General features: G+C 41.4%; 1 protein-coding gene across 1 annotated transcript in view; it reads right to left on the reverse strand.

Annotated features, from left to right (window-relative positions):
* Positions 1-357: 357 nt before the first annotated feature.
* Positions 358-27,953, reverse strand: part of LOC145414443 (carbohydrate sulfotransferase 13-like) — a 36,803-nt gene continuing 9,207 nt past the window's right edge. The window contains exons 5-10 of the mRNA XM_080283999.1: positions 9,371-9,481; positions 8,448-8,572; positions 7,953-8,028; positions 6,363-6,494; positions 1,959-2,093; positions 358-537 (exon numbers count right to left, since the gene is read on the reverse strand). Of these exons, the coding sequence (XP_080140125.1) occupies positions 358-537; positions 1,959-2,093; positions 6,363-6,494; positions 7,953-8,028; positions 8,448-8,572; positions 9,371-9,481 (759 nt within the window). The remainder of the gene's footprint in view (positions 538-1,958; positions 2,094-6,362; positions 6,495-7,952; positions 8,029-8,447; positions 8,573-9,370; positions 9,482-27,953) is intronic.

Raw genomic sequence — 27,953 nt, forward strand, 5'->3', positions numbered from 1 at the left:
AAGAATCTGCATCTGCATTAGACCACATTAGCTCCACGGCAGTTCCTGATCTTTTCCGCGGAGGAAGAGTGATCGCCAAATTAATTCTTCCTCATACTGGCGAAGTATGACTGGGAAGGGGTTTATATGACAGGTGATGGATGCGGATGTCAGAGTGTTGTTTGTATGTGATCTAGTCTGTGTGTCATGGGTGCACATACACAGGAACATGTGAAAGACCATACTACCACCACCCGCTTTTAATGTCCGCTATGACCTGGGTTCGAACCCCTGACTCGGGTCATGTATCAGATGATTACCCTAACCCCGATCCACCCCAGGTTCAGGAAAAAATAAAACCATTAAAAAATTATATATTTAATGGTGAGCATCCTTTGCAAGAGGAAGATAATCATCAATGGTGTAGTTGAAGAGGTCAAAGTCTTTCTTGTAGCTGCGGTGAAGGTCAAGCATCTGGCTGGTCGTGAGCTGGCGGTAGTACAATGGCGCGGCAGTGGCTGACGACACGTTCTGTAGGTGGCGCCACTCCCCACCACTCTGCCAACGAAGTAGACGTTAGCTGCTTTGGTATTCACACTGATGGGTGGGCGTAAATAATTTTCCAGTCTTTGGCCTGTAGTAACAATGTCCCTATCTTTGGGTGGAAGTAACAATTTCCCAGTCTTTGGCCGGTAGTAAATTGGGCTAGAAAAACCTGTCTCTGGATTGTGGGGCGCAATTTTCCAGCACTCTGTAAGCAAGGTATACTATTTTAACTAAAAACTGGCCTAAAACTGCCATCTCTCCATCTTGAATGTTCAATTATAACAACAGATCAACACTAAAATCTGATATTAGTGACGAAGAGTGTTATGGAATGGATGTAGAGCCGCATTATAGTATTGCCTTTTTCTGACAATGAGCTACGGGAAGTTGCAAAAGGATGAAAACCTCTACCAAGTAGAAAACTGATAAGGCATTGTCAACCTAGTTTTTGCCAGTGAGTTGCTGGTGGACATATGGTGCTGCCGTTTTATTAATGCACGGAAGAAAGAACCAAAGACTTCAACCCCAGAATAAAGGTTATTCTTTCCGGGAAACTAAACGAATGAGAGCCAGACTCATGAACAGATGATTTCAAGATGCCAAGACACATTACGTTTAAAAACTTGGGGTCACAGGCATAGGGAAATACAGACTAAGGAAGACAGTTGCAGATTTTCCTGTAGCATAAATGAGTGACAGACCACTGGCTAACTCTTGCTTGGATAGAAAAGGAGTGAGAGTGCACTGCCAGACGGATGCTAAGCGACTGCCGTAATGGAGGAAGGATACAAGCAGACAGTTTAGAAGAGCAGTGACCATTGAAACAGCGATAGCAGAGGTGCAACAGGTGAAGAAAGAGAGAATGAAGAGAGTCAGTAAGAAGTGGGGACATAAAAATGACAGTCCGATGTTATTACAAGGAGAAGAGTGCTGGAGATGAGAAGCCTATGAGTCCACCTGGTTTAAAGAAGCAAACGATCAACTCCTTGGGCGATCCTCAACCCATCCACCAAATTTAATCGAAAGTAGATCAAAGCTGTTTTAGTTGGTTTATTCACACACAAACACACGAATCGAAATTCGATCTTGTCCCGTGACTTTGACTCTTGACAGACTGTTCTTGAAATCGAATCCCTTTACCCACACCTTACCCTGAACCCTTGCACAAAGCTTGGTCTGAATCGAATAAAAGCAGTCCAAGCTGACCTTATAAATCATGTGAACTTGAACTCTGACCTCTTAGTCTCTCTCTCTCTCCACACACACACACACACACACACACACACACACACACACACACTAAGAAACCCATATTATCCGCTCTCGCTCTGCAAGTGTTGTGTAATAAAGGAGAATATCGATGAGCAATATGCATAATAAATCGGTCTAAAAAAAAAAATTGTTACGAAGCCTCCATATCCCATGATGCTTACCTTTTTTAGTTCAGTGAGGTTAGCCAGGGTAACCAGAAATCGTTCATCCTCAGTCATGGTCTCCAGCTTCATGACCAGGTTATAATCAGTGGTACACACGCCACACTGCGCCCAGTACGGGGTCCAGCACCGAACCTGTATTGGGAACACAGGTGCAGTACAGTCAGCCACAAAACTGGCCTCGAGTTTTACCTATTCTGCGTCTTTGATTCCTCTGCTGGATACTATTTCCGAATTGAGTGAAGCTTGGCATGTTTCTCTGCTCTAATATTTCACCGCTTCTACTCATTTTCATTGCTGGCTAACATTTCCAAGCTGAGAGGAGCCTAGTATTTCTCTACTCTAATATTTCACCGCTTCTACTTGTCATTTTCCTTTGCTGGATAATATTTCAAAGTTGTGAGAGACCTGGTATGTTTCTCTGCTCTAATATTTTACCTCTTCTACTTGTCACTTTCCTCTGCTGGCTAATATTCCTAAGATGAGACTGCATGGCTCGGTATGTTTCTCCGGCCATAGATACATACAGTATGTTCGCCTAATGTTTCACCACTTCTAATTCTCACTTTCCTCTGGCAGCGTTTGGTCCTCTGGTGACTATTGTTCCAAAGTTGAGAGAGACTTACCACGTTTCTTTACCCTAATAATTCACCTCTTCTGCTGGCTAATATTTCTAAACTGAGATAGGCTTCCTGCGTTTCTCTGCCCTAATAGTTAATTCACCTCTTCTACTTGTTACTTCCTCTGCTGGCTAATATTCCTCAGCTATAAGAGGCTTGGTTTGTTCCTCTGTCCATTGATGCGTTAGGAAGGAAGGTGACGGATATGATAAGTGTGAAGCAGACAACAATTATCTTCCCAGTTCCGTCTCAAGAGAAATTAAAACTGGCGAAATATAATGAAAACCCTTATCTCTACCAGTGCAGGTTTCATAAGTTCGATTATTTCGTTATGTGTTCGTCACACAAATGGAAAGATATGTGTGTCTGTGTCATCCCGTCTGAAGAAAAATTAGAACCGACGAATTTTTTTTTTTTTTTTTTTTTTTTATGCGAGGAAGAAGGAACCAAAGGCCATGAGCCCGCAGTAACAGTTCCCTCCAATAGAAAAACAAAATACAATAGAGAGCCAAATTCAAGATCCGATCATTTTGAGATGCCTGGATACACTGCGTTTGAAAGACTGGAGATCATAGGCAGCAGGAAATACAGACAGAGGGAGACAGTTCCAGAGCTGACCTGTTGCATGAATGAAAGACTGGGAGTAACGGTTAACTCTTGCATTAGAGAGTTGGACAGAAAAGGGATGAGAGTTTGCTGCCAGACGGGTGCTACGCGCCCGTCGTAGAGGTGGAGGAATGCAAGCAGACAGTTCAGAGGAGCAGTGACCATTAAAGTAGCGATAGAAAAGAGATAAAGATGCAACAGTGCGGCGAAGAGACAGAGGTTGAAGGGAGTCAGTAAGAGGAGGAGAGTTAATGAGACGAAAAGCCTTTGACTCCACCCTATTGAGAAGAGCTGTATGTGGGGAGCCTCCCCACACATGAGAGTTGTACTCCACACAGGGGCGGATAAAACCCCTGTATAGAGTCAACAATTGTGCAGGGGTAAAGAAAGAGCGGAGTCGGCTTAGCACACCCAATCTCTTGGAAGCAGATTTTACAAGAGATGTAATATGATCTTTCCAAGATAAGTCCCGAGTAAATGAAACCCCAAGCATGTTCAAGGATGATGCAGGATTAATCTGAATATTATTAAACATTAGTGGGTATACCTGTAGAAGATTTTGTCGGGTTGATAGGTGTAAGAACTGAGTCTTAGAAGCATTAAAGACAACCATATTATTTTTACCCCAGTCAGAGATATGAGCCAAGTCAGACATTAGGTGTGCCATAGCCTCATCCCTTGTTTCTTGAAGTAACTGTTGAGATGGGCGTTGCGGGAACCGAATGGAAAGGTGAAGGGTGGAGTCATCAGCGTATGAGTGGATAGGGTTAGATGTACAGCTTAGAAGATCATTGATGAATGAAAGGAAGAGAGTTGGTGATAGGACAGAGCCCTGAGGAACACCACTGTTGATAGATCTAGGAGAAGAACGATGGCCGTCTACGACAGCAGCTATAGAACGACCAGAAAGGAAGCTAGCGATGAAGGTACAGATAGAAGGATAGAAACCGTAGGAGGGCAGTTTGGAAATTAAAGATTTGTGCCAGACTCGATCGAAAGCCTTTGAGATGTCAAGTGCAATGGCAAAGCTTTCGCCAAAGTCCCGAAAGGAGGATGACCAGGAGTCTGAAAGGTAGGTGAGAAGATCGCCAGTGGAGCGTCCCTGACGGAACCCATACTGACGATCGGAAAGAAGGTTGTGATAGGAAAGATGCCTTAAAATTTTTTTATTAAGAATTGACTCGAAAACTTTTGAAATACAGGACGTTAAAGCAATTGGACGATAGTTGGAGGGTTGGGAGTGGTCACCCTTCTTTGGGACTGGCTGAATGAGAGCAAACTTCCAGCAAGAAGGAAAGGTACAAGTTGACAGACAAAGGCGAAATAGTTTGCCTAGGCAGGGTGTAAGCACAGAAGCACAGTTTTTGAGAACAACAGGAGGGACCCCATCAGGCCCATATGCCTTGTTAGTACTGAGGCCAGTAATGGCAGAAAATACATCAACTGAAGAAATTTTAATGTCAGCCATGAGGAAGTCAGAGGGGGGAAGTGATGGAGGAACAGCACCGGAATCGTCTAAGGTGGAATTGGAGGAGAAAGTCTGTGCGAAGAGATCTGCTTTATCAGTAGAAGAAATAGCTACAGAACCATCAGAGTAGAAAAGAGGAGGGAAGGATGATGAGGTAAAGTTGTTAGAAAGATTTTTGGCAAGGTGCCAGAAGGAGCGGGAAGAATTCGAGTTGGAGAGTTGAGAGCATTTAGTATGGATGAAATTATTTTTAGTAGAGCGAAGAACAGACTTAGCACGATTCCGGGCAGAAACGTAAAGATTATGTGATTCAGGGGTGGGTTGGCTCCGGTACCTTTTGTAGGCCTTCTCCTTGTTGCGGACAGCATTAGAACAAGCGTGATTAAACCAAGGCTTTCTTGCGTTAGTCAAAGGATATGAGAAAGGAATGTATGCTTCCATGCCCGAGAGAATAACCTCCGTAATGCGCAAGGCACACTCAGATGGCTCACGGCCATGGAAGCAATAATCATTCCAGGGAAAATCAAAGAAGTACTGCCTGAGGGCCTCCCAGTCCGCAGCTCCAAAATGCCAGAGACGACGTTTTCCTGGAGGGTCCGCAGGCCGTACTGGAGCGATAGGACAGGTTAAGGTAATAAGGTTGTGATCGGAGGAGCCCAACGGAGAGAAAAGATTAACAGAGTAAGTAGAAGGATTAGTTGTGAGGAAGAGGTCAAGTATGTTGGAGCTCTCTCCAAGGCGGTCAGGGATACGGGTAGGGTGCTGTACAAGCTGCTCTAGGTCATTAAGGATAGAAAAGATGTAGGCTTGTTCACCAGGTGGATCCGTGAAAGGAGAGGAGAGCCAAAGGTGGTGGTGAACATTGAAATCTCCAAGAATGGAGATTTCAGAGAAAGGAGAAATGGACAGAATGTGTTCCATCGTAGAAGTAAGATAGTCGAAGAATTTTTGATAGTCAGTAGAATTAGGGGATAAGTAAACAGCACAGATATATTTAGTCAGAGAATGACAGGAAAGCCGAAGCCAGAGAGTGGAGAATTCAGAAGAATCAAGTTCAGGAACACGAGAGCAAGATAAGTCGTTGCGTATGTATACACAACAGCCACCTTTGGCTTTGAAATGAGTATAGAGAAAGTAGGAGGATACAGAAAAGGGTTTGCTGTCAGTTGCCTCAGACAGCTGAGTCTCTGTTAGAAAAAGAAGGTGAGGTTTAGAGGAGGAGAGGTGGTGCTCAACAGAGCGAAAGTTAGATGAAAGGCCACGAATGTTGCAGAAATGAAGAAGAAGAGAGTCAGACAGTGGTTCCAGGCACCTCGAGTCGTCACCGGGAGAGGGGCAGATGGCGGGGGCATTTATGGTCCCCCCCCCTGGGGACTCCGAGGCTGGGTGAATTGACGCCATTTTGGTAAATTTTGAATAGGAAGTGTAGTGTGTACTGTGCATGTAGTTTGGTGAAGATAGATAGAGAAATTTGTACTGGAGAGCATGCTGGCCTACTCTCTGTGTAACTGAGACACTGAAATACAACGAAAAACCCAAGCTCTGCCAGTGAGTATTTCAGAGGGTTTCGACTTTTCCGCTATATATTCGTCAGACTGGGAAGAGACCTATTCCTACCTGTACCCCCCTGTAATCCATGCGTATGTGTGTGTTATGTAATCTGTGTGTATCCTGTAATCCGTGTGCATCCTGTAATCTGTGTCTGTATACCTTTTGGCGCCACTCCTTTGTGGTCGTGAATCCTGTCGTCAGGTCGATGATGTGTTGCACGAACTCGGGGAAGGTTGGGAAGGGCGAGGTGTTGTTACTGTTCTTGGGTCGGTACTGTTCGATTATCTTCTTCTGCAAGGACAAGAAACCATGAAAACAACTACATTTTTTTTCTTCCCTATGCCTACCGTGAAAACAACTAGACTCCCATTTTCTTCCCTCTTAAGAAACCATGAAAACAACTACACCATTTTTTTTCCCTAATGCCTACCATGAAAACAACTACACTGTTTTTCTTCCTTCTTCCATCCTTGTATTTTTCTCTTACTTTCCTTGAGTCGGTACTTCTCAATGATTTTTTTCTGCAAGGACAAGACACCATGAAGGCAACTACATCCTTTTTTTCTTCCCTCTTCCTGTTTTCTTTTTCCTCCCTGGTATTTGTTCTCTTCTTTACCTTCCTTCTTCACCTTCTCTTCCCTTTTCCTTGTTCCTTAGTCTTCTTCCTTCCTTGTATATTTTCTCTTCTTTACCTTTTTTCTTCCGCTTTTCTGCCCTATTCCTTTCTTCCTTCTTCATTACTTTTCTTCTTCCTTCCTTGTATTTCTTCTCTACTTTCCTTCTTCCCTCATTCTTCCCTATTCCTTCCTGCCTTTTCTTTGTATTTTTTCTCTTTGCTACTCCTTGTTTCCCTTCACTTCCCTATTCCTTCTTTCCATATTTTTCTTCTTCTTTCTTTGTATTTTTTCTCTGTTACTTCCTTCTTTCCATTCTCTTCCTTAGTCTTTGCTTACTTCTTTTCAACGCCTTCTTTTCTACCTGCCTTCCTCATTCCATCCCTTCTTTTCCCCATTCCTCTGCCGGTGAGCCCGCATTCTCATCGATCAAGGAAGCTCCCTAACACCTATTCCCAAGAGATTTATTTTACTTATGACTTCTTATTATTCTCTTCTGTGTCATTTTATAATCAATATTATTCAGCCTCTATAACATCTCTTCTTAAACGATTTATTTGCTTATTCGTTATTATCCTCTTGTGTCATTTAACCATTCAAATACCACCATATTCAGCATAACATCCAAACTAATATTAACCAGCCGTATCAAAAAATAGATCGTTGAAGAAAAGGTGCCAGGGAGCTTCCTTAGCACGATAATACAGGCCTAAATGTGCGGCCCCACTTGCGCAAAACATGTGACCGACGGGAAGAAGCGAGGCACCGGGTTAGAGTTGAAGAAGTACCCGGGTCTGAAGGCTGGAAGGACCCGGGTCATCGTTTCCTCTCGTCGATCACGTCTGGAGCAAATGTGGTCGTATCCTAACTTTGCCTAAAATTGCCCTGTCTCAATCTAGAACGCTCTGACAATAGATCAATAATAGAATATGATGCTAGTCACGAAGAAGTGCTGTGGAAAGGATGTAGAGCCGTAGCCTTGTCTTATTCTGTCACTACAATTCGTGAAACATACTACAAAAAGACGAACATTCTCTTTCTCGCTCAGTAAATACACAATCTTACACACAAGCTCAGCAAAGCTTGTGGACTATGTTACCTTTTAACAATCTCTCTCCCCCTCTCTCTCTCTCACCTGCAGCTCGCGGAATTTGAACTTCGGCGGCAGTGGATGTTCCTTTATCATCTTGTCACGGTAGGCGGACAACACCCTGGCCACGAAAATACACAATATGGTTATACTGAGGAGCATAGTAGTAACAGTAGTAGTAGCTGTAGTAGTAGTAGTAGTAGCAGCAGTAGTGGTAGTAGTATAGTAGTAGTAGTTATGGTATTAATGGACATATTTATGTGCCGTTAAGACTGTACGGATATAGCAAAAATTGTGATATTTAATTCATAACCTGTTCCCTGCTCTCTCTCTCTCTCTCTCTCTCTCTCTCTCTCTCTCTCTCACACACACACACACACACACACACACACAGCACAATACGTGGTAAATCTAACACAATTATATATCTAATGTGTGTGTGTGTGTGTGTGTGTGTGTGTGTGTGTGTGTGTGTGTGTGTGTGTGTGTGTGTGTGTCTCTCTCTCTCTCTCTCTCTCTCTCTCTCTCTCAGCACAGTACCTGGTAAACGGATGCCTAACAATAATAAGTCTGATGCTCCTCTTCAACACCTCCACCTTCTCCTTCGCCGAGGCTGGTGTGGGGTAGAGGTCATACACAACCCCATGACGGGCTCCGTATTTTGGCTGCAACACAAAAAGTAATATACAGGTATTTCAGTGTTACGTCAGTGTTAGAAATCAGCATTAACACAAAAAGTAATATATTTTAGTGTTACAACTCAGTATTATACAAAAACAATATATTTTAGTGTTACGTCAGTGTTACAACTCAGCATCAATACTTTGGCTGTAACACAAGTAGCAAAATATTCTAGTGTTCAGTGTTGCACTCAACATTCATGATGCGGAGATGATGGCAATTTTACGTCTAGTTAACTGGTAAACAGAGTATACATAACCACAATGACGCGCTCAGCTACGGTATACCGCATTAATGTCTAGAATTATACAATATTTGGAAACTTCTACACTCATTATTTTTTCTTTTTATTCATTCGCACAGCAACCTCCAATCCTCCTATATCTTCACGATTTTGAATCCATGCAATCCTTGATTTTAAATCAGTTTCCGTTCACATTATCTTGCTACTTTATTATCACTGCAGTGTTTACAAAGCTGGATAAAATGATGGCCTAAGGTAAAAACAGGAGTATTCATGCTAAGTCAAACGTTCCCTTTTCTATATAATGATTTCACATATCTAGCTTGTGTGAATGCTGCATGATGCCTTAGCAGAAAAAGAACAGATATCTTAGCCACACTGATTACTAAGGCCTGAGGTTACTACTACTACTACCACCACCACAACAACAACTACTGCTACCACTACCACCATCACTACCACTACCGCTATTACTACTATTGCTATTATTATTATTACCACCACCACCACTCCTACTACTACTACTACTACTACTTACAGAGTACTTCAGCAAGTTCTTCTCAGCATCGGGTACCTCAGGAATGGCGGGGTTGTCATCGTTGAAGTGTGCCAGTTTCAAAAACTTTACCATCCACGTTGTTGACGCTACCTGAAGTGAAGAAACAGTTGACTTTACTTGCAGTCTCATCAGTCTACGTTAGCTGAGGTTAGTTTGCATCAGCTTTGGTTAGCTAGGTTTGGTTAGGTTATATATGGAAGGAGGAGGAGGAGGAAAAAAATAAGACGAAGACAAAGACAACGAACAACATGAACAAGAATAAAGCCAGTTGGGTTAGGTAGGTTTGAAAATTAGTATGCTTGTGTTAGGGTCAGATCTAATGTTACAAGGCATACAAATGAAGTTCTTTGTGTTAGGAATTTAACATGTTGTGTTAGGAAATGACTGCGATGTTAGGGATGGATTAGGTTGGGAACGAGCTAATCCTGTGTTGCATCTGTTAATAATGAAATGATGTAAATCGAGGTAGGAAGCCGTTATCATTCAGATGCATTTGAGGCTAATTAGCAATTGCCCATTAGAAATTAATTTTGGATATTACCCCGCAATATTCTCTTCTTTGTTGTTTATACCTATTCAATATCGACATAATAAACATTAAAACCATACAAGAAGAGGGTGTAAAGCAGGGGTCGGCAACCTTTGATGAACTGGGGGCCGGAACTGTTCTGTTACACAGCTGGCGGGTCAGTGACTCAGCTGTTTTGAACGTGCCAATGACTACATCCTCACCTCCAATAATCATAATATTAGTCATATAATAATAATAATAATAATAATAATAATAATAATAATAATTGAATTCTGAATTCACGTTAACAAGAATATTTATTCAAAGAATATACTTCCTAAAATTATACTGCATACACTTTTTATAAAATTAAAATGCATTGGAAAAAAAAAAAAAAAACTTGTATTGAAACAAATATCACTATGTGTAGTAGAAATATTCGAAGTATATATTTCCTAAAAATTATACTGAATACAATTTTTTTTTTTTTTTTTATAAAACTGATGCATTAGAAACAAAAGAAATAGTTTTCATTAAAACAATTATCACCATACGTAAAAAAACTATTTATTCACTGTACTTACTAATTACTTTGATATTTCAGTGTAATCATAATGCCAACGTACAGGCATATGAGAGTCAGTGTGGTACTTGATGCTGTTTCTCACGCTAAAGTTTCTCAGTATTAGGCTTCAGGCTGGACGAGGCGAGATGGAGTATTCCGTTCAAGTGTGAAACGCTGAGCTGTGGTCGCAACTTGTTCTTTGTTAATTTAATTTTCGAAAAGATCTGCCCACATATGTAAGCACTTCCAGATACTTGCCATCTTTTTGGCGTGTTCTGCTGTGTCTGGATAAATTCCAGCTTCTAGAACATACTTTTGGAATTTTGAATTCATCAGTTCGCTGCTTTGATGCTCAAGGAGTTCCATTTGAACCTTTTCGATAAATTTTAAATTATCGTGTGTTTTTTTAATGAAAATTTTCGCATCAACTTAAAGGCATTCCTTTTAAATATTACTAAATATCTCGCATGTACGTTATCGTTTATCGCGCAGGCCAAATTGTCGCACTGGGCAATAATTTTTGAACATCTAGCAGTGCTGGATCACTGGCGCTGGGTGCAGCACGTCATGGCCTACTAATCTAAGCTCGTCTGTTCCAATACACTTTTTCGAAGGCTAAATCTGACTAGTGTAAGCCATTGTGATTAACAGCCAGGAAGAATTACTGTTTTTTCACTTACTAAGTGAAAAACGGGAATATTTTGGTGAATTTGTGGAGCATACTGGCAGGCCTGTCTGATTAGGTTTACGGGCCGGGTCAGAGGTCCGCGGGCCGTAGATTGTCGACCTCTGGTGTAATGGGTAGAAAAAATCGCTGGGGATGAGGTGTTACATACTCAAGGCCACTAAAGATGCTGTTAACTGGGAAGGTGTTACGGTTTTGAAAACATGCGTTGTATAAAAATTGACGGTGTTACCTCTCTCTCTCTCTCTCTCTTACGAGATGAAGAAGAACCAGACATTTGTGTGAATCTGTGGTTCCTTTACTTTGAGAGAGAGAGAGAGAGAGAGAGAGAGAGAGAGAGAGAGAGAGAGAGAGAGAAACATGTGTGAAATAATTACAGATGATTAAAATAAACACGGATAATATTCCTGGTTTGTTACGTATGTGTATTTATATATGTATGTATGTATTTATGCATGCATGTATGTATGTATAGGTGTGTGCGAGTATGTATGTATGTATGTATGTATGTAACTATGTCCGTATAAATGTATGTATAGGTATATGTATTTATGTATGTATGTACGTATATGTATGTACTGTATGAAAGTATGTATGTATGTATGTACTGTATGTATATATGTATGTATCAATGTATGTATGTACTGTATGTATATATGTATGTATCAATGTATGTATGTACTGTATGTATATATGTATGTATCAATGTATGTATGTGCTGTATGTGTGTATGTATGTATCAATGTATGTATGTACTGTATGTATGTATGTATGTATCAATGTATGTATGTACTGTATGTATATATGTATGTATCAATGTATGTATGTACTGTATGTATATATGTATGTATCAATGTATGTATGTACTGTATGTATATATGTATGTATCAATGTATGTATGTACTGTATGTATATATGTATGTATCAATGTATGTATGTACTGTATGTGTGTATGTATGTGCGAATGCGTGGAACTGCACACATTATGAGCATGTAGAAAAATAACCCACAGAATGCAAACAAAAATATATATATGTAGATGACATCCATTTAATTATCAACAATAAAGATGGGTCAGTTAATGATGTGTCCAATTTTATTATTATCATTTTTTTTTTTGTCCTTGCATTACTTCTGATTTTATACGTTTCAGAATATTATGTTTTAATCTTTTACTCTTCCCCCCTCTCTCTCTCTCTCTCTCTCACCGTGGTCGTGAGGGATGAGTTCAAACCACTGGTAACATAATACATTCCAAACATGACAATTTTATGATAATGGTTCTGCTCTCTCTCTCTCTCTCTCTTTCATCAGCAATTTTGTATGCCATGAGAGAGCTGTATATTCATCTTCGAGAAACGATCCAAAATTATGTCTGCATGACGCTGACTCAGCACGATTCTCTCTCTCTCTCTCTCCGTATATATATATATATATATATATATATATATATATATATATATATATATATATATGTATAAAGTGTTTTACTTATGTATTTATTTTTAAAGATTTATTACTTTTTTGTTAGCCCCAAACGATATCAAGACCCTCAAGAGGGGGGCGGCCGCCTCCTCCGCCCCCCCTTCGCTACGCCCCTGCTCTCTCTCTCTCTCTCTCTCTCTCTCTCAGTTAACCGGTTCCAAAAGCAAAAAAGTTGTTCTCGTCTGATAAAGAATATGCTCTTCTACGAACTCTGACTCCCCCCCCCCTCTCTCTCTCTCTCCAGGATGGATGCTATGAAGAGAACAGGTTTGGTTAAGAATGTACAGTAAGTGAAGCACAAAAACCGAGCTAAGAGTATACCTGTTGACCTGAGAGAGAGAGAGAGAGAGAGAGAGAGAGAGAGAGAGAGAGAGAGAGAGAGAGAGAGAGAGCTTGAGTGTTCCCACCCAGGGTTGAGGTCAGAAGGCTATGTGAAAAATGAGACACAGAAATTTCACGAAAAACTGAAGACGAAAAAAAAAGCAGCGGAGTAACGGTGTGGTGTGCAGAGAGATGGTGCGGTGTGGTGTGGAGAGATGGTGCGGTGCGGTGTGGTGTGGTGTGATGTGGAGAGACAGATGGTGCGGTGTGGTGTGGAGAGAGATGGTGCGGCGTGGTGTGGTGTGGTGTGATGTGGAGAGAGATGGTGCGGTGTGGTGTGGTGTGATGTGGAGAGAGATGGTGCGGTGTGGTGTGGTGTGATGTTGTGTTGTGTCGAGTGGTATGATGTGATGTGGTCCAGCGTGGTAGGTGGCGCTGACGATCATCCACTCACTTGATGTAGTACTGCCTATTTCTTTCTAAGGTGACTCTAAACTGTGTGACATGCCTAATGGTTTCCTGTAGCCCTGAAAACCATTTACCACGCTGGGTGGTAACCATATAACCAAATAACGGGGTGATGCGGAGCTTACTATGGTGACCCTGTTAACTGAAATATCATGTAACCACTATACTAAAAATAAATAAATAAATAAAATAAATAAATAGAGCTAGAGACTTCAGGAAGTGGACCAGTTCCGTCAGGTAAAAAAACTAAACTAAAAAAAAAAAAGTAAAAGATAAATAAAAGAGGCTACTAAATAAATAAAATAAAGTAAATACGTAAATACAACTGATAAATAAGCAGAGAAAAACAAATGGTATGATACAGGAAAAAATTAATAAATACAATAGATAAATAAACAAAGTCGAGTATGTTTTCTATCTACCATCTGTCCAGCAACACCTGTTGTCACTGTTAGTCAAGGCCATGTATTCTTACCACATCTGTGTCTTCCTCTCTTACGTTAGTTTATTTGTTACTGCTATCTACCCTTTATCTTATCATCACCATCACCATCTCACCATCATCATCATCATCATCATCCATCTCACGATTAGCATCATCCTTCTCACCATCACCACCATCGTCATCATCATCCTGCTCACCATCATCATCATCATCCTTCTCACCATCATCATTATCTTTCTCACGATCATCATCATCCGTCTCACCATCATCATCATCCTTCTCACCATCAACATCATGGTCAACATCCTTCTCATTATCATCTGAATTATCATCACTATCATCATCATCTTAATCACCCTCTTCATTATTATCGTCAGCATCGTTAGCATATTCATCATTGTCATATTCCCGTTATTAAAGAGGTTGGTATGATTAGGAATACACACACACACACACACACACACACACACACACACACACACACACACACACACACACACACACACACACACACACAATTACGGTACATCATTACTATTCATTGTGTGTGTGTGTGTGTGTGTGTGTGTGTGTGTGTGTGTGTGTGTGTATTTACTCCCCAATGTCACTTCCCACGTTAGATAATATTAGAGACAACAAAGACTCTCTCTCTCTCTCTCTCTCTCTCTCTCTCTCTCTCTCTCTCTCTCTCTCTCCAATAAAAAAACATCAGTCGTTATCTAGAACACAATACAAAGGTACGTATTCTCCGTAGTAATGGAAGCTCCCTAACACCTTTTCCTCACCGACTTATTTTTTGGATATGGCAAGTTAATACCCTTTCGTACACTATTTATGCTGAGTATGGCAAAATTAGAAGTTTTTTTATAACTCTAGGACAGTAAGGCGTAATAAGCAAAAATAAATCGCCTACGAAAAGGTGTTAGGGAGCTCCCTTTTCTGAAGAGAATATCACTCAGAGTTGGTCTAATCATGAGGGGGTTTTAATGTCTACTGTATATTAAACTCGACTGGCGTTAGCTGAGTGATGACTGGAGTTGCTCCCGCCATGAGAGGGTTAACACAGAAATTCTTGTGATAGTGATGTTAACCTTAAATGATAACAAGGATGGAAAGGTCTCCCCATCTATGTGTGTGTGTGTGTGTGTGTGTGTGTGTGTGTGTGTGTGTGTGTGTGTGTGTGTGTGTGTGTGTGTGTGTGTGTGTGTGTGTGTGTGTGTGTGTGTGTGTGTGTGTGTGTGTGTGTGTGTGTGTGTGTGTGTGTCACGTCACTCTGGAGATAGGATGATAAGGATAACAGTCTCTCTCTCTCTCTCTCTCTCTCTCTCTCTCCCTACGCCCATTCACCCTCCCTCTCCGTCCAGGCACCCTCCTCCATCCTTCCTCACTGTCTCTTATTTCTTCGCCCCATCCTTCTTTTCTGTTTATACTTTGCCCCTCACTCTCTCTCTCTCTCTCTCTCTCCGTCCACACCTTCCCACATCCCTTCTCACTGTCTCTTTTATCACTTCGTCCAATCCTTCTCTTCTCTTTATGCTCTCTCTCTCTCTCTCTCTCACGCTACCTGCTCGACATGTTCAATTTGTTCACTGCATGTAGCTCAAGACGCACAAGTTTTAATCATTACTACTATTAAGATTTCTGGTTTTACTGTTACTCATCTCGCCTCATTTTCTTCTGTTTTTAATTTCACTACTTTCTCCCCCCTCCCCCCTCTCTCTCTCTCTCCATCCACACCCTCCTACATCCCTCCTCATTCTCTCTTATCTTTTCGTCCCATCCTTCTCTTCTCTTTATACTTTGCCTCTCACTTCTTCACTTCTCTCTCTCTCTCTCTGTGTACCCGTTCAACCTGTTCAATTTGTTCACTGGATCTAGATCAAGACTAACATGTTTTTATCATCACTATTATTAAGGTTTCTGATTCTACTCTTACGCTTCTCGCCTCATTTTTTTCTGTTTTTACTTTCACTACTTTGTCTCTCTCTCTCTCTCTCTCTCTCTCTCTCTCTCTCTCTCTCTCTCTCTCATGTAGGAATGAAAGTCATATCAGTTGTATGTACGTACTCTCTCTCTCTCTCTCTCTCTCTCTCAGGTAGGAATGAAAGTCATATAAGTTGTATGTACGTACTCTCTCTCTCTCTCTCTCTCAGGTAGGAATGAAAGTCATATAAGTTGTATGTACGTACTCTCTCTCTCTCTCTCTCTCTCTCTCTCTCTCTCTCTCTCTCAGGTAGGAATGAAAGTCATGTAAGTTGTATGTGCAGTATGTAACTCTCTCTCTCTCTCTCTCTCTCTCTCTCTCTCTCTCTCAGATATAGGAATGAAAGTCATGTAAGTTGTATGTACAGTATGTAACTCTCTCTCTCTCTCTGCATCAGTAAGCACTAAAAGATAAAATGCATAACAAACTAAGGCGCAGTAAAATAAGACGTTACGAAATTCACGCCAAAGATAAGGCAGGTAAACAGAATGACTACTGGACCACAAAACACGTCCGAACTCTCACCTGAAGGAAAATAAGTGATACGAGGAACCTCAAATGCTTGTATTCTCGGCGGTAAAGGAAGCTCCCTAACACCTCTACCTCAGCGATTTTTTTTTTTTATGTGGCTGGTTAATATACATCTGTACGTTATTTATGCAGAGTATGACGAGAATGGAAGGAATTACGTAATAAAGAAGAGGAGGGCAAGGTGTAATAAAAATAAATCGCTTTGAAAAAGGTGTTAGGGAACTTCCTCAACCGACAAGAAGACCGGTGAGAAGCTATTATAATTTACAGAGGTGAGCAAAAGTAAGCCCACACTCTTCTGCCAGTATATTGCGTCCTGTCTTCACTATTTTTTATTCCTCCATCAAACAACAGAGCATCGTACCTTCTCATACTTTTTATTGTGTGCCTCATATTGCGCTCTCTCTCTCTCTCTCTCTCTCTCTCACACACACACACACACACACACACACACACACACACACACACACACACACACTTCCAATGTCACGGCAAATATGGAAGCGTCATCGTACTTCTGCACACCGCTGCACAATCAGAAACAAAAGTTCTACCATTCCAGCTCTTCTACTCTTCACTTACTCCTGGCTGGTCTATGCTGAGGGGCTTGGTATATTTCTCTGCTCATAAATGCTTCTCTCTATAATGCGTCTGGGAGGAAAGAGACAGACATGTCCTAAGTGTGAAACAGACGCAGTGGAATAGGAGCGAACTTTTGCCCATATCTGTAGGAGTGAGGGCGGTGGCGTGGTGGGTAGGTGGAATGTGTCAATTATAAAGAATCCCAAGTAGTTATAAAGATCTCTGTGTAGTTATAAAGAATCCTATAGTTATTAAGAATCTTATGTACTTATAAAGAATCCTATGTACTTAAAAGAATCCTAGAGTTATAAGAATCCTATGTACTTAAAAGAATCCTATAGTTATAAGAATCCTATGTACTTACGAAGAATCCCATGTAGTTAAAAAAGAATCCTATGTACTTATAAAGAATTCAACAGTTTTCTTTTTTCACCGTAGCTTGGGCCAGATATTCGCCTTTTTGCAGCTTATTTCACGTAAGACAGTGGCCGGAAAATACCATGCTACACCCCGACCGCTTTCCCCCCACACTTCTTCGTGACTAGCATCATAATCTACTGATAACCTCTTGTTTATCACTGAAGATGGAGAGATTGCATTTTTAGGCCAAGGTAAAGTGATACAAGTATAGCCAATTTACAGGTTCTCTCTCTCTCTCTCTCTCTACGAATTGACAAACACGTACACAAGCAATCTTATCCACAACTTGATCGTAGGTGAATTTATGAACACAAACGAGGAGATGCTATTGTGTTCTAAATGGCTTGCTAGAGTCCGTAATGCCTCCTCCTTAGCGATTTAGTTGGCCTAGTTCTCCTTAATATCCTCTAATATGCTGCTGATGAAAGATATACGCAACACATATGAGTGTTAAGGCGTCATACGCAAATAAATCGCCAAGGAGGAAGTGTTAAGAAGTCTCCTTTGCCAGTTGAAAGACCGCTCTGTGGGTGTCTGACGGCATAATGATGTGGCAACTCCTACTCACCTACATTTTTTTTTTACATATCATGACTAAGCACCTTCAGAACGATAAAAAAAAAAAAAGATTAAAATAAATGAAGTCAGCCAGAGACCGTAATTTAAAGTGTCGCAAAAAAGAAAAAGAAAAAAATAAAATAAAAAGACTCGTGAAATGCGTGTGGCAACCAACTTACCCCCATTATTTTTTTTTTTTTTTTTTTTTTTTTTGCCATGACTCTGCAACAAAAATGATTATACGGTATTACGGAATCACTGAGATGGAATTTAGCCAAAGACAGCATTTGATGATAATGTTTCTGTTGCTTCACCATGGACAGAACTGAAGACACGGTAAGCTATTCTTCGTGACAGGAATATGTAACGCTGACGTTTGAGAGTTTCAGTGTTGCCAAGTCTTTGCCCTCCCTCCCTCCCTATCCCACTACCTGTTCCCTCTCCGACGCTCTCCATTCTTGTCACATTTTCCTCCTCCTCCTTTCCTCTTCCTCCCCTCCTTGGTATTCATTCTCACATTTTCCTCCTAGCTATAAGACAATACTAGTTTTTCTCTTCATACTTTTTTCACATCTCTATTCTCTCTCTCTCTCTCTCTCTCTCTCTCTCTCTCTCTCTCATTTTTCTTCCACTGAGACCTTCCCTATTTCCTCTACATCTTGTCTCACTCTTCCATCATTTCATTCTCTTCCAGTCCATCCTTTCCTCCTCCCCTTTCTCTCTCCCTTCCATCTTCTCTCCACAGCCAGCCTTTCCTCCTCCTCCTCCTCTTCTCTCCCTATCTATTCCTTCCTCCTCTCTTCTTCCTCCACACTTTTCCATCCACCTCTTCATCCCATTAACACTCCCATCCACATCCCATCAACCTCATCAACCCGATAACCTATTACCCATTTCATTTCATTTTTATCTGACTTCGAAAGCATGAACACTAGGTTCTGGTGGCATGAAATTCGATGAGTCTCCTTGGTTACTAGTAAATCAACCTACTCAACCTCCAGACGATTTTATTTAACTTAAAAAGGGTCTCTCGTAGTAGCGGTATAAAGGAAATATCTAAATAAATAAATAAACAAATGAACAACCAATTAAACAGATAAATAGATAGATACTGACGGATAAAATTGAGTTAACGGTACTGCTTCCCAAACACCTTCCCTCTTACGTCCTCTCCTCTTCCCACCTTCTCCCCTCCCCCCTCTCTCTCTTCCCACCTTCTCCCCCCTCTCTCTCTCCCCTTCTCCTCCCTCTCTCTCCTCACCTTCTTCCCCTTTCTCTCTCTCCCCACCTTCTCCCCCCTTCTCTCTCTCCCCACCTGCACTTCTCCCCACCCATTAGATCACTTGGTTCCGTTACAAGGCGCTGTGTTTATGGGTCGTAAGAGAGAGAGAGAGAGAGAGAGAGAGAGAGTTAAACAACCATACACACCTTAACCCTCTCAAGCCAAATTATAGTATGGCCAAACAATATAATGGATGTATACTTATTCCACAGCACTTCTTCGTGACTAGCACAACATTCTTAGATTAACTGCTCCTTATAATTCAACACTCAAGATGGAATGACGGTAATTTTAGGGCGCTAGAGTACGACAGTAAGACAATACTGCGGTTCATCCTTTACACAGCACTTCTTCGTGACTACTATATTCTGCTATTAATCTATCTATCTATCTATCTATTGCCAGACGCCTCAATCCCGTTTGGGGTGGCCACAAACAAATCGCCTCCAAGTCGCCCTGTCCCCCGCCATTTCACTGCCCTGCTCCCAACTCACACCCCCCTCTCTCATATACCTCTCCACCCCATCCCTCCATCTCATCCTCGGCCTCCCCCTCCCTCCTCCCCCCTCCACCTCACTCACATACACTCTCTTCGTCAGTCTTTCACCCTCCATCCTCTCCACATGGCCAAACCACCTCAGTGTGTTCCTCATAACGCTCCCTATCACATCCACATCAACACCACAACGTTCCTTTATATCCTCATTCGTCAGCCTATCTCTCCATGTGACTCCACAGGCTCCTCTTAAATAACTCATTTCCACTGCTCTCACTCTTGACTTGTGTCCTTCCAACAACGTCCAAGCTTCACTTCCGTACATTAGAGTTGGTATCACAATACTGTCATGTAGTAACTTTTTCACTTCCATGCTCACTTCCCTGTTTCTTATCACTGCTTTCAAAGAACCAGCAGCCTTTCTTCCCTGCTGTACCCTTTCAAGCACTTCACCCTCCAAACCTCCATCCTTACTCATCACACTACCCAAGTACTTAAACGTACTCACATTTTCCAATTCCTCACCATCCAACCTCGCTGTACATTCACTGACTTCACCTCTCTCAAAGACCATCACTTTACTCTTCCCTACATTCACCTTCAGATTCCGTTTCTTACACACTCTCCCAAACTCATCCACCAAGCCTTGCAGCTCCCCTTCGTCTTCACTCAACAACACAGTATCATCTGCAAACAACAGTACAGGGAGTTTCCAAACACTATCCTCTCTCACCAGGGCCACTCCAACATCCACTACCCTACCTTGTACCTCTTTTATTACCCCATCCATGTACAGATTGAACAACCATGGAGACATGACACATCCCTGTTTCAACCCAACTTTCAAAGAGAAAAATTCACTTAGTTCACCATCCACACGCACTACAGCCTTCGCACCATCAAACATACTCTTCAAAGCATTCATCAACTTCCCATCTACTCCATATATTCTTAACACTTTCCACAATCCTTGTCTATCCACCTTGTCATATGCTTTCTCCAAATCCATGAAAGCCGCATACAACTTCTTTCCCTTCTCTAGAAACTTTTCCACTAAAGATCTAAGAATGAATATCTGATCTACACGACCTCTTCCCTTCCTAAAGCCTCCCTGTTCTTCTCCAACTAATTTCTCTGTTCTTTCTCTAACTCTGTCAATAAGTATCCTACCATACACTTTTCCTATTATACTAAGAAGACAAATGCCCCTATGATTACCACACACTTCTTTTTCCCCTTTTCCTTTGTACAAGGGAATAATTATACCTGACTTCCAATCCTCCGGGACTCTACCTTCCTCCCAGGCTAATCTGCACATCTTCCACATCCATTCTACTACTATCTCTCCCCCATGCTTCAGCATTTCACCACACACTCCATCAATTCCTGGGGCTTTCCCCGATTTAACTTTCTTCATTGCTTCCACAACTTCTATCCTACTGATTTCTTCCTGTCTTCTCACCTCCCTCCTCCTCCCAGCCAAATATTTCCCAGCCACTTATACTCGCATTACTTCCATCCTCTACGTTCAACAATTCCTTAAAGTGTTCTCTCCATCTGCTCACTTTTTCTCCCTTCTCCACTAGTAATCTACCATATTTATCTTTCACTCCCCTGCTAACTTCACTTCCACCCTGTCTTACTCTTTTCACCTCTTTCCAGAACATTTTCTTACAGTCCCTCCACTTTACACTCAAATTCCTTCCAAATTCCTCATCCACTCTCTTCTTACTCTCTCTTACTAATCTTTTCACCTCTCTCTTTCTTTCTACATATAACTCTCTCTTCCGCCTCTCAACTTCTTCCACGCCCCTATTTCTCCTCCATTCATTGTATGCTTTCTTCTTTTGTGCCACAGCCTGTTTCACCTCTTCAGTCCACCACGCTGTTCCTTGCACCCCCCTCCGTCTTCTCTTCCTTCCACACACCACATCACATGCTGCACATATTTCTTCTGTAAATATGCTACACACACCTTCCACGTCTCCCATCTGCTCCAATTCATATTTGCCCAATCGTTCCTCCACTTCTCTCTTATACTCTGCCTTTTTCTCATCCTCTTGTAACCTTTCCACTCTCCTTGCAACTACCCCTTCCTCTCGTCTTTCCCTTCTTCTATTTCTCCATTCTAATTGGACCTTGATTCTGGCCACCACCAAGTAGTGGTCAGAAAGTCCACTCCCCCAACCTCTATAAACTCTTGCATCCATTACACATCTTCGCATCCTTTCATCCACACACACATAAACAATCATTGCCTTCCTTTCATTCAGTTCACCACCCACCCTTCTCAACACTCGCCATGTATACCTGTGGATCATTTTATGCCTGAAGAGGGTATTGGCTACCACCAACCCCCTCCCAGCACAAATGTCCACTAACGCACTCCCATTCTCATCTATCTCAGCAGGCACACCCCACTCACCAACTATTCCATCCACCTTCGCATTCCCAACTTTACCATTCATATCACCAATCAAAAACACTCTCTCATTCCTTCCAAACTTTTCCATGCACACTTCTACATTTGTCCAGAACTCTTCTCTCACTCTTCTAGCACGATCTTGCTATTAATCGCTCCTTGTAATTCAACTCAAGATGGTGAGCGTAATTTTATATTACGTTAAAGTGTGAAAGAATAAGATAATACTGTGGCTAATTCTTTCCTCAACACTTCTTCGTGACTAGCATCATATTCTAGCATTAACTTATCTGTGCCCAGCGTCCTAAATATGGAAGGGAAGTGGCATTTTCAACTGTTAATAAAGGGGGGAACTCCAGGGTGGGGGCCTACGAGCATCGCGATTATGAGCTGATAGGCGGATGACGGTAAGCCTAGCACCCTTCCCGCACAATCCCTCACACAGGAGCCCTTGGCACAAATGAGTTAATCACTACATTAAATTCATACTTAAAATGGAGATAGCAATTTTAGGCCACGTTAGAATAAACAGGATATACCCTTAGGTGGTCAGGCCCACATATAAAGACTGTTTACACAAGTTTACGAACAGAATAACGAAGGAGAAATGTAAGTCCTACCTACACACTCCAAGGTAATCAGACGTGAAGGAAAATGGGGAGAAGCAACACCAAACATCACTGAAAAGCCTGAACGAAAATTAATGGAACGGTACACAGAATTACTAAACTATTATTACTGTAAAGAAATGTACGCAATAATTAAGCACTGTAATTATTAGGTATTCTGTATCATTTACTTATTTATTTATGGAGTTATTCGATTTCCACCTCACATATACTAGAGTAAAAAATAAAACTCCCGCTATGAACATGTTTGGAGCCGAACCTTAACAACAACGTAGCAAGTTACTCAAGTATTCAGAGAGAGAGAGAGAGAGAGAGAGAGAGAGAGAGAGCAACACCCTCCCTAACCCGCAACCTGGACTTTAATTGCTTAACCAGGTACTTGAAGTCCCTCCCCCTTACCCTCCCTACCTCCTGCCTCACCCCCATCTCCTCCCTTCTTCCTTCATACAATTCCTTCTCTCCCCTTTCCTTCTTTCCTTCCCTCCCTACCTTCCTATCTCCTGCCTCACCCCATCCCCTCCCTCCTTCCTCCATACTATTCGTCCTCTCCCTTTACCCTTCTCTCCTCCCTTCCCTACCTTCCTCCTTCCCCCATCCCCTCCTCCTTCCTCAACACCATTTTCACCTCTCCCCTTTCCCCCCCTGCCCTCCCCTTCCCTAAATTCCTCCATTCTCTCCCTCCTTCCTCCATACCATTCCTCCTCTCCCCTTTCCCTCTTCCCCTCCCCACTTCCTTCCCCTCCCCCCACGGCCACATTTTTACATATTCCGGTCAAGTTACCGTCCAATAAGACTCAAAATAACAACCAGTTCATATAGAAATAATACTGTGGCTAATCCTTTCCATGGCACTTCTTCGTGACTAGCATCATATTCTCGTATCACCCCGTACTATATTAGCGAATACTGAAAACTTAATGACAGGAGTGTACAGATGCGTAATCTTGGTGGCACAGGTGTAAGCAAAGGTTAGTGTGTGTGTGTGTGTGTGTGTGTGTGTGTGTGTGTGTGTGTGTGTGTGTGTGTGTGTGTGTGAGAGAGAGAGAGAGAGAGAGAGAGAGAGAGAGAGAGAGAGAGAGAGAAACAATGTTAGTAAATACCAGAGGAAGGGCACAGATGTGGTAAACTCACGCAAACGTAAGGATGGTTTGCTAGTAATCACACACACACACACACACACACACACACACACACACACGAAGTACATAATGATAATCACACACACAGGATTGTACTTACCAGAGGAAAGGCACAGCTGTGGTAAACTCACACACACATTTGGGATGGTTTGCTAGTAATCATTAAGTGCATAATTAGTACCCCTGTCTAATTAGCACCAATTAGTGTAAAACAAACACACACACACGCACACACAGATACAATTATAGACAATTTTCTTCATTCTGGAGGAGGAGGAGGAGGAGGAGAAGAGAGAGAGAGAGAGAGAGAGAGAGAGAGAGAGAGACGCGCCCTAGCTATATGGGATATGGTAAGAACAAAAGCTATATACGGAAATCTAACAGTATATAAAAAAAACACAAACAGAATAAAGGAGGAAGTAACTGTATCATTATCTTTATCGCTTTATCTCTAGTTTTTATCTGTCCGGTGTCGTTTATTTATCGTTTTATCATGCGATTTATCTATTCGTTGTTTATCCATCCGCATTTATCTATCCTTGTATTATTGCTGTCTACCAGTTTTTGTATCTATCGTATCGTTTATCAAATTTTGTCTACCTTGTTTTATCTACCATATATCTATCACTCTTGCTCCCTACAGATGAGTTTATTCAGCTGAGGAGACTTCGGGATGGAACTGACAAGAATAAAATTAGTCACGATACCGAAGAGCTTAACGGGTACTTATTACTACTACTACACTGCCACTACTACTACTACTACTACAGTGCTGCTACTACTAACATGTTATTTATACTTGTCATCATCATCACCATTATTATTATTGTCCATCCATCATCCAATCCTGTGTTGCTCCATGAGGAGCGTAGGAGCCCGGGGCTAGGCAAGTTGGTCCTGACATTTAAGATGAGTAACCAGCCTCACTCATCCCTGAGTGGCATAACGTGAGCAATAAACCCCAACCACCCCTTGGAAAGAAACCTGCACCGGCTTAATCCAATTGGAGAGCCTTGATTGGCCACTAAACCACCGGGTGCCATAGCTTGGTTCTATGGTTACCGTCCAGCGTAGTAAATGGTTTCCTGGTGTACAGGAAAGCATTTGGCTTGTCACTCAGTGTAGTCACCCATAGGCAGAAAGAAGAGGGAAGAATGAAGGAAAGACTGAGGAGGAAGTGCAAAGTCACTCATAGGCAGAATTAAGAGGAAAGAATTAAGGAAATAAAGACAGAAGAGGAACGAAGGAAGGAAGAGAGGAAAAGGCAGTCACCAGTGAGCAGCACTCCACCGAGTCGTGTTAAAGCGGCGGAGAATGTCTAACAACTCTCTCTCTCTCTCTCTCTCTCTCTCTCTCTCGAAATAAATACAGTACATTGACTTCTTTTCTCAGTACATCATCGTCATCTTCTTTTATCGTCACATTTCATATTTCATTTTTAACGGTCGTGTTCTTTCAGATTAACCAGTCGTTAATAATTGAAAAAAAAAACACATTCAATTTTCACGGATTACTATTTTTGTTAGGACTGCCAGATAAACAATAACAACAGATTAACACACGAACAAAGTGAAAGAACGCTGGTTGCAAAGATGTGTTATGGAAAGGATGCACGGCTGTACTGATTATCGTGCCCAGGGCTCTCACTATCGCTTTGTGAGATTTCCTTAGAACTGACAAAATTTCCTCAGATACAGATAAATTTCCTCAGACCTGCAAATAATGAATTTAAAGGTTTATAACTTAAATTTTACAGCAAAACTGACTTCATCCTCATTCATTCATTGCCAGACGCCATGTATCCCAGACGGGGTGGCCAAGGGCTTAGAGTTAATTGTTTTACAGGGAGGGGCACTAATCCTCCACCAACCCCACTTGACAGTGGAAATTGCTTTATTTATAATGCTATAGAACTTTTAAGAATATATATATGACTAATTGGGTGATTTTTTTTTTTTTTTTATAAAAACTCATATTATGAGTTCTTACCGATCCAAAAAAGAAAAAGAAAAATCCTTTGTAGAAATAAAAGATTTGATAGGCTCTTAAATTTAATACCAAAGAATAGAGTCCACAATGCACAAATAACCACCATGCAAACAGATTGTTTTATAAGTTCTAACCACCATGCAAATAGATTATTTTATAAGCTGTTAACATAAAAAGCAGAACCCATCAGGATGCAAAAATCTCTACTACATATGTAGAAGATTTCAAGACTCTAAATAGCATAGAACAAAATAAACCATAATGCAAAGATATTCACCACATGGGACAGAACATTCTATTAAGCAAGCTAGTATAAGCTTTGATCAATATATGTGACAAGGTAGCAACTAAAATGGCATTACACAGCAGCTGCATTACTATTGCTAAAGTGCATTTGTTACTGCAAATCAAATAATATACAGTATAGCCAGACTTTGGACATATTAACTAGGTTGTGAAAATATTCATTCTGGTTTGGATAATAGAATTATAGAACAAAGATGATTTTTTTTTTTTTTTTTTTTTTTTACGTTGCAGCTTCTTACTTTTGATACCTGTCTCTAAGAACGTCTTGGTATTCAACATCAGTAGCATCATGGTCAACATTTGAAAGAGCTGCTTTAAGATTTTCATCCATTTTTAACTGATGGGCTGAAATTCCAGCTGTATGTAATCCATTTTTAACATGAAGCAGACTGACAAGGCTGGCAGATTTCAGTGAGTTTCTCATGGCAGTCTTTATGAGACTAACCTGACTGAACGCACGCTCAACAGCTGCATTTGAGTGAGGAAGAGCAAGGACACAACCAACTACTTTGCATAGATTTGGGTACTTTGGACTACCATCGACATCTTTTAAAGAAAACTGTTGCTTCCAAAACTCTGACACATCTTGTACTTCACTGAAAAGTCCCTCTATAGACAGTTTTCTCCATTCAAGATCTGCACTCTCCTTGTCACATATATCAGACAGATATGGAAAAGCTTGAAACACCTCCCTCAGACTGTTGGGCTTCAGATTTAGAGCATTCTTCGGTTCCAGAAATGATTGGATTTTAAAGGCTCTTGTGTCAAACTGGGTTCTTATTTGGTCAATGAATTCTAGAAGAAATGCCCGACAGCTTATTTTGAACTCCTTTACTCTTTGAAGGTCCTTGCATAAAACAGAGTTTTGTATTGTGTCTGTGGCAGTTGTGATAAGCTTAATTCGAGTTCTTAAGCATCACATTTTTAATGTTTTCAATTTCCTTAGACAAATGTATAATTTCCTCAGATTTTCCACCCATTTTGTTCTCAATTTCCTCAGAAATGTCATTTCCTTAAACTTTTCCTCAGATGGCTCCAAATTTCCCTATCTGAGGAAATTTCCTTAAAAAGTGAGAGCCCTGATCGTGCCACTGTGCTACGTGATATAAACGGCAAAAGGAGATATTTTCCGAGAACGTGAACGAACAACAGAAAACCAACGTAAAATTCTGCATCTATATTTACAAAGTCCCATTAGCTTAAGGGTCATATTCGAAGAGGAGTTTGAAATTCCGTAACACCAAAATAACTAATTCATCTGCGCATCACGTTCAGAAAGCACCCCGTCAAATTTATAAACGCCTCAGTGGAATTTAAATGAAAAAATACCGTACAAAGAAGAAACCGTCCCTGGGTGATGACTGTCCGTTTTAGGGGTCAACGCCTTCTGCTGCCATAGACGCCCCTCAAGCCTGTGGCGGGCGAAAAGTAGGTCAAATAGCGGAAAGGAATGTGTTGAGGGAGTAGTGGAGATGTGCAGGGATACTGTAGGAACATGGGCTCCTGTTCTCATCGGGTAAGGATGCTCCCTAACGCCTCTTCCTTACCGATTTATTTTTTCCCCATAGACGTCCCCAAAAGTCTGTGGCGTGCGAGGAGTAGGAAAAATAGCGGAAAGGAAAGTGTTGAGGGAGTAGGGGATATATAGGGATGTGTAGGTATACTGCAGCGACATGTAGGGTGATATTTAACATGCGTAGGGTGATGGATGGATCAGAAAGGTGTTTATTATGAGAGAGAGAGA

Source organism: Coenobita brevimanus, chromosome 99 (genome assembly GCF_032717465.1).
Source record: "Coenobita brevimanus isolate Jiangsu-jjx chromosome 99, ASM3271746v2, whole genome shotgun sequence".
NCBI classification, from domain to species: Eukaryota; Metazoa; Arthropoda; class Malacostraca; order Decapoda; family Coenobitidae; genus Coenobita; species Coenobita brevimanus.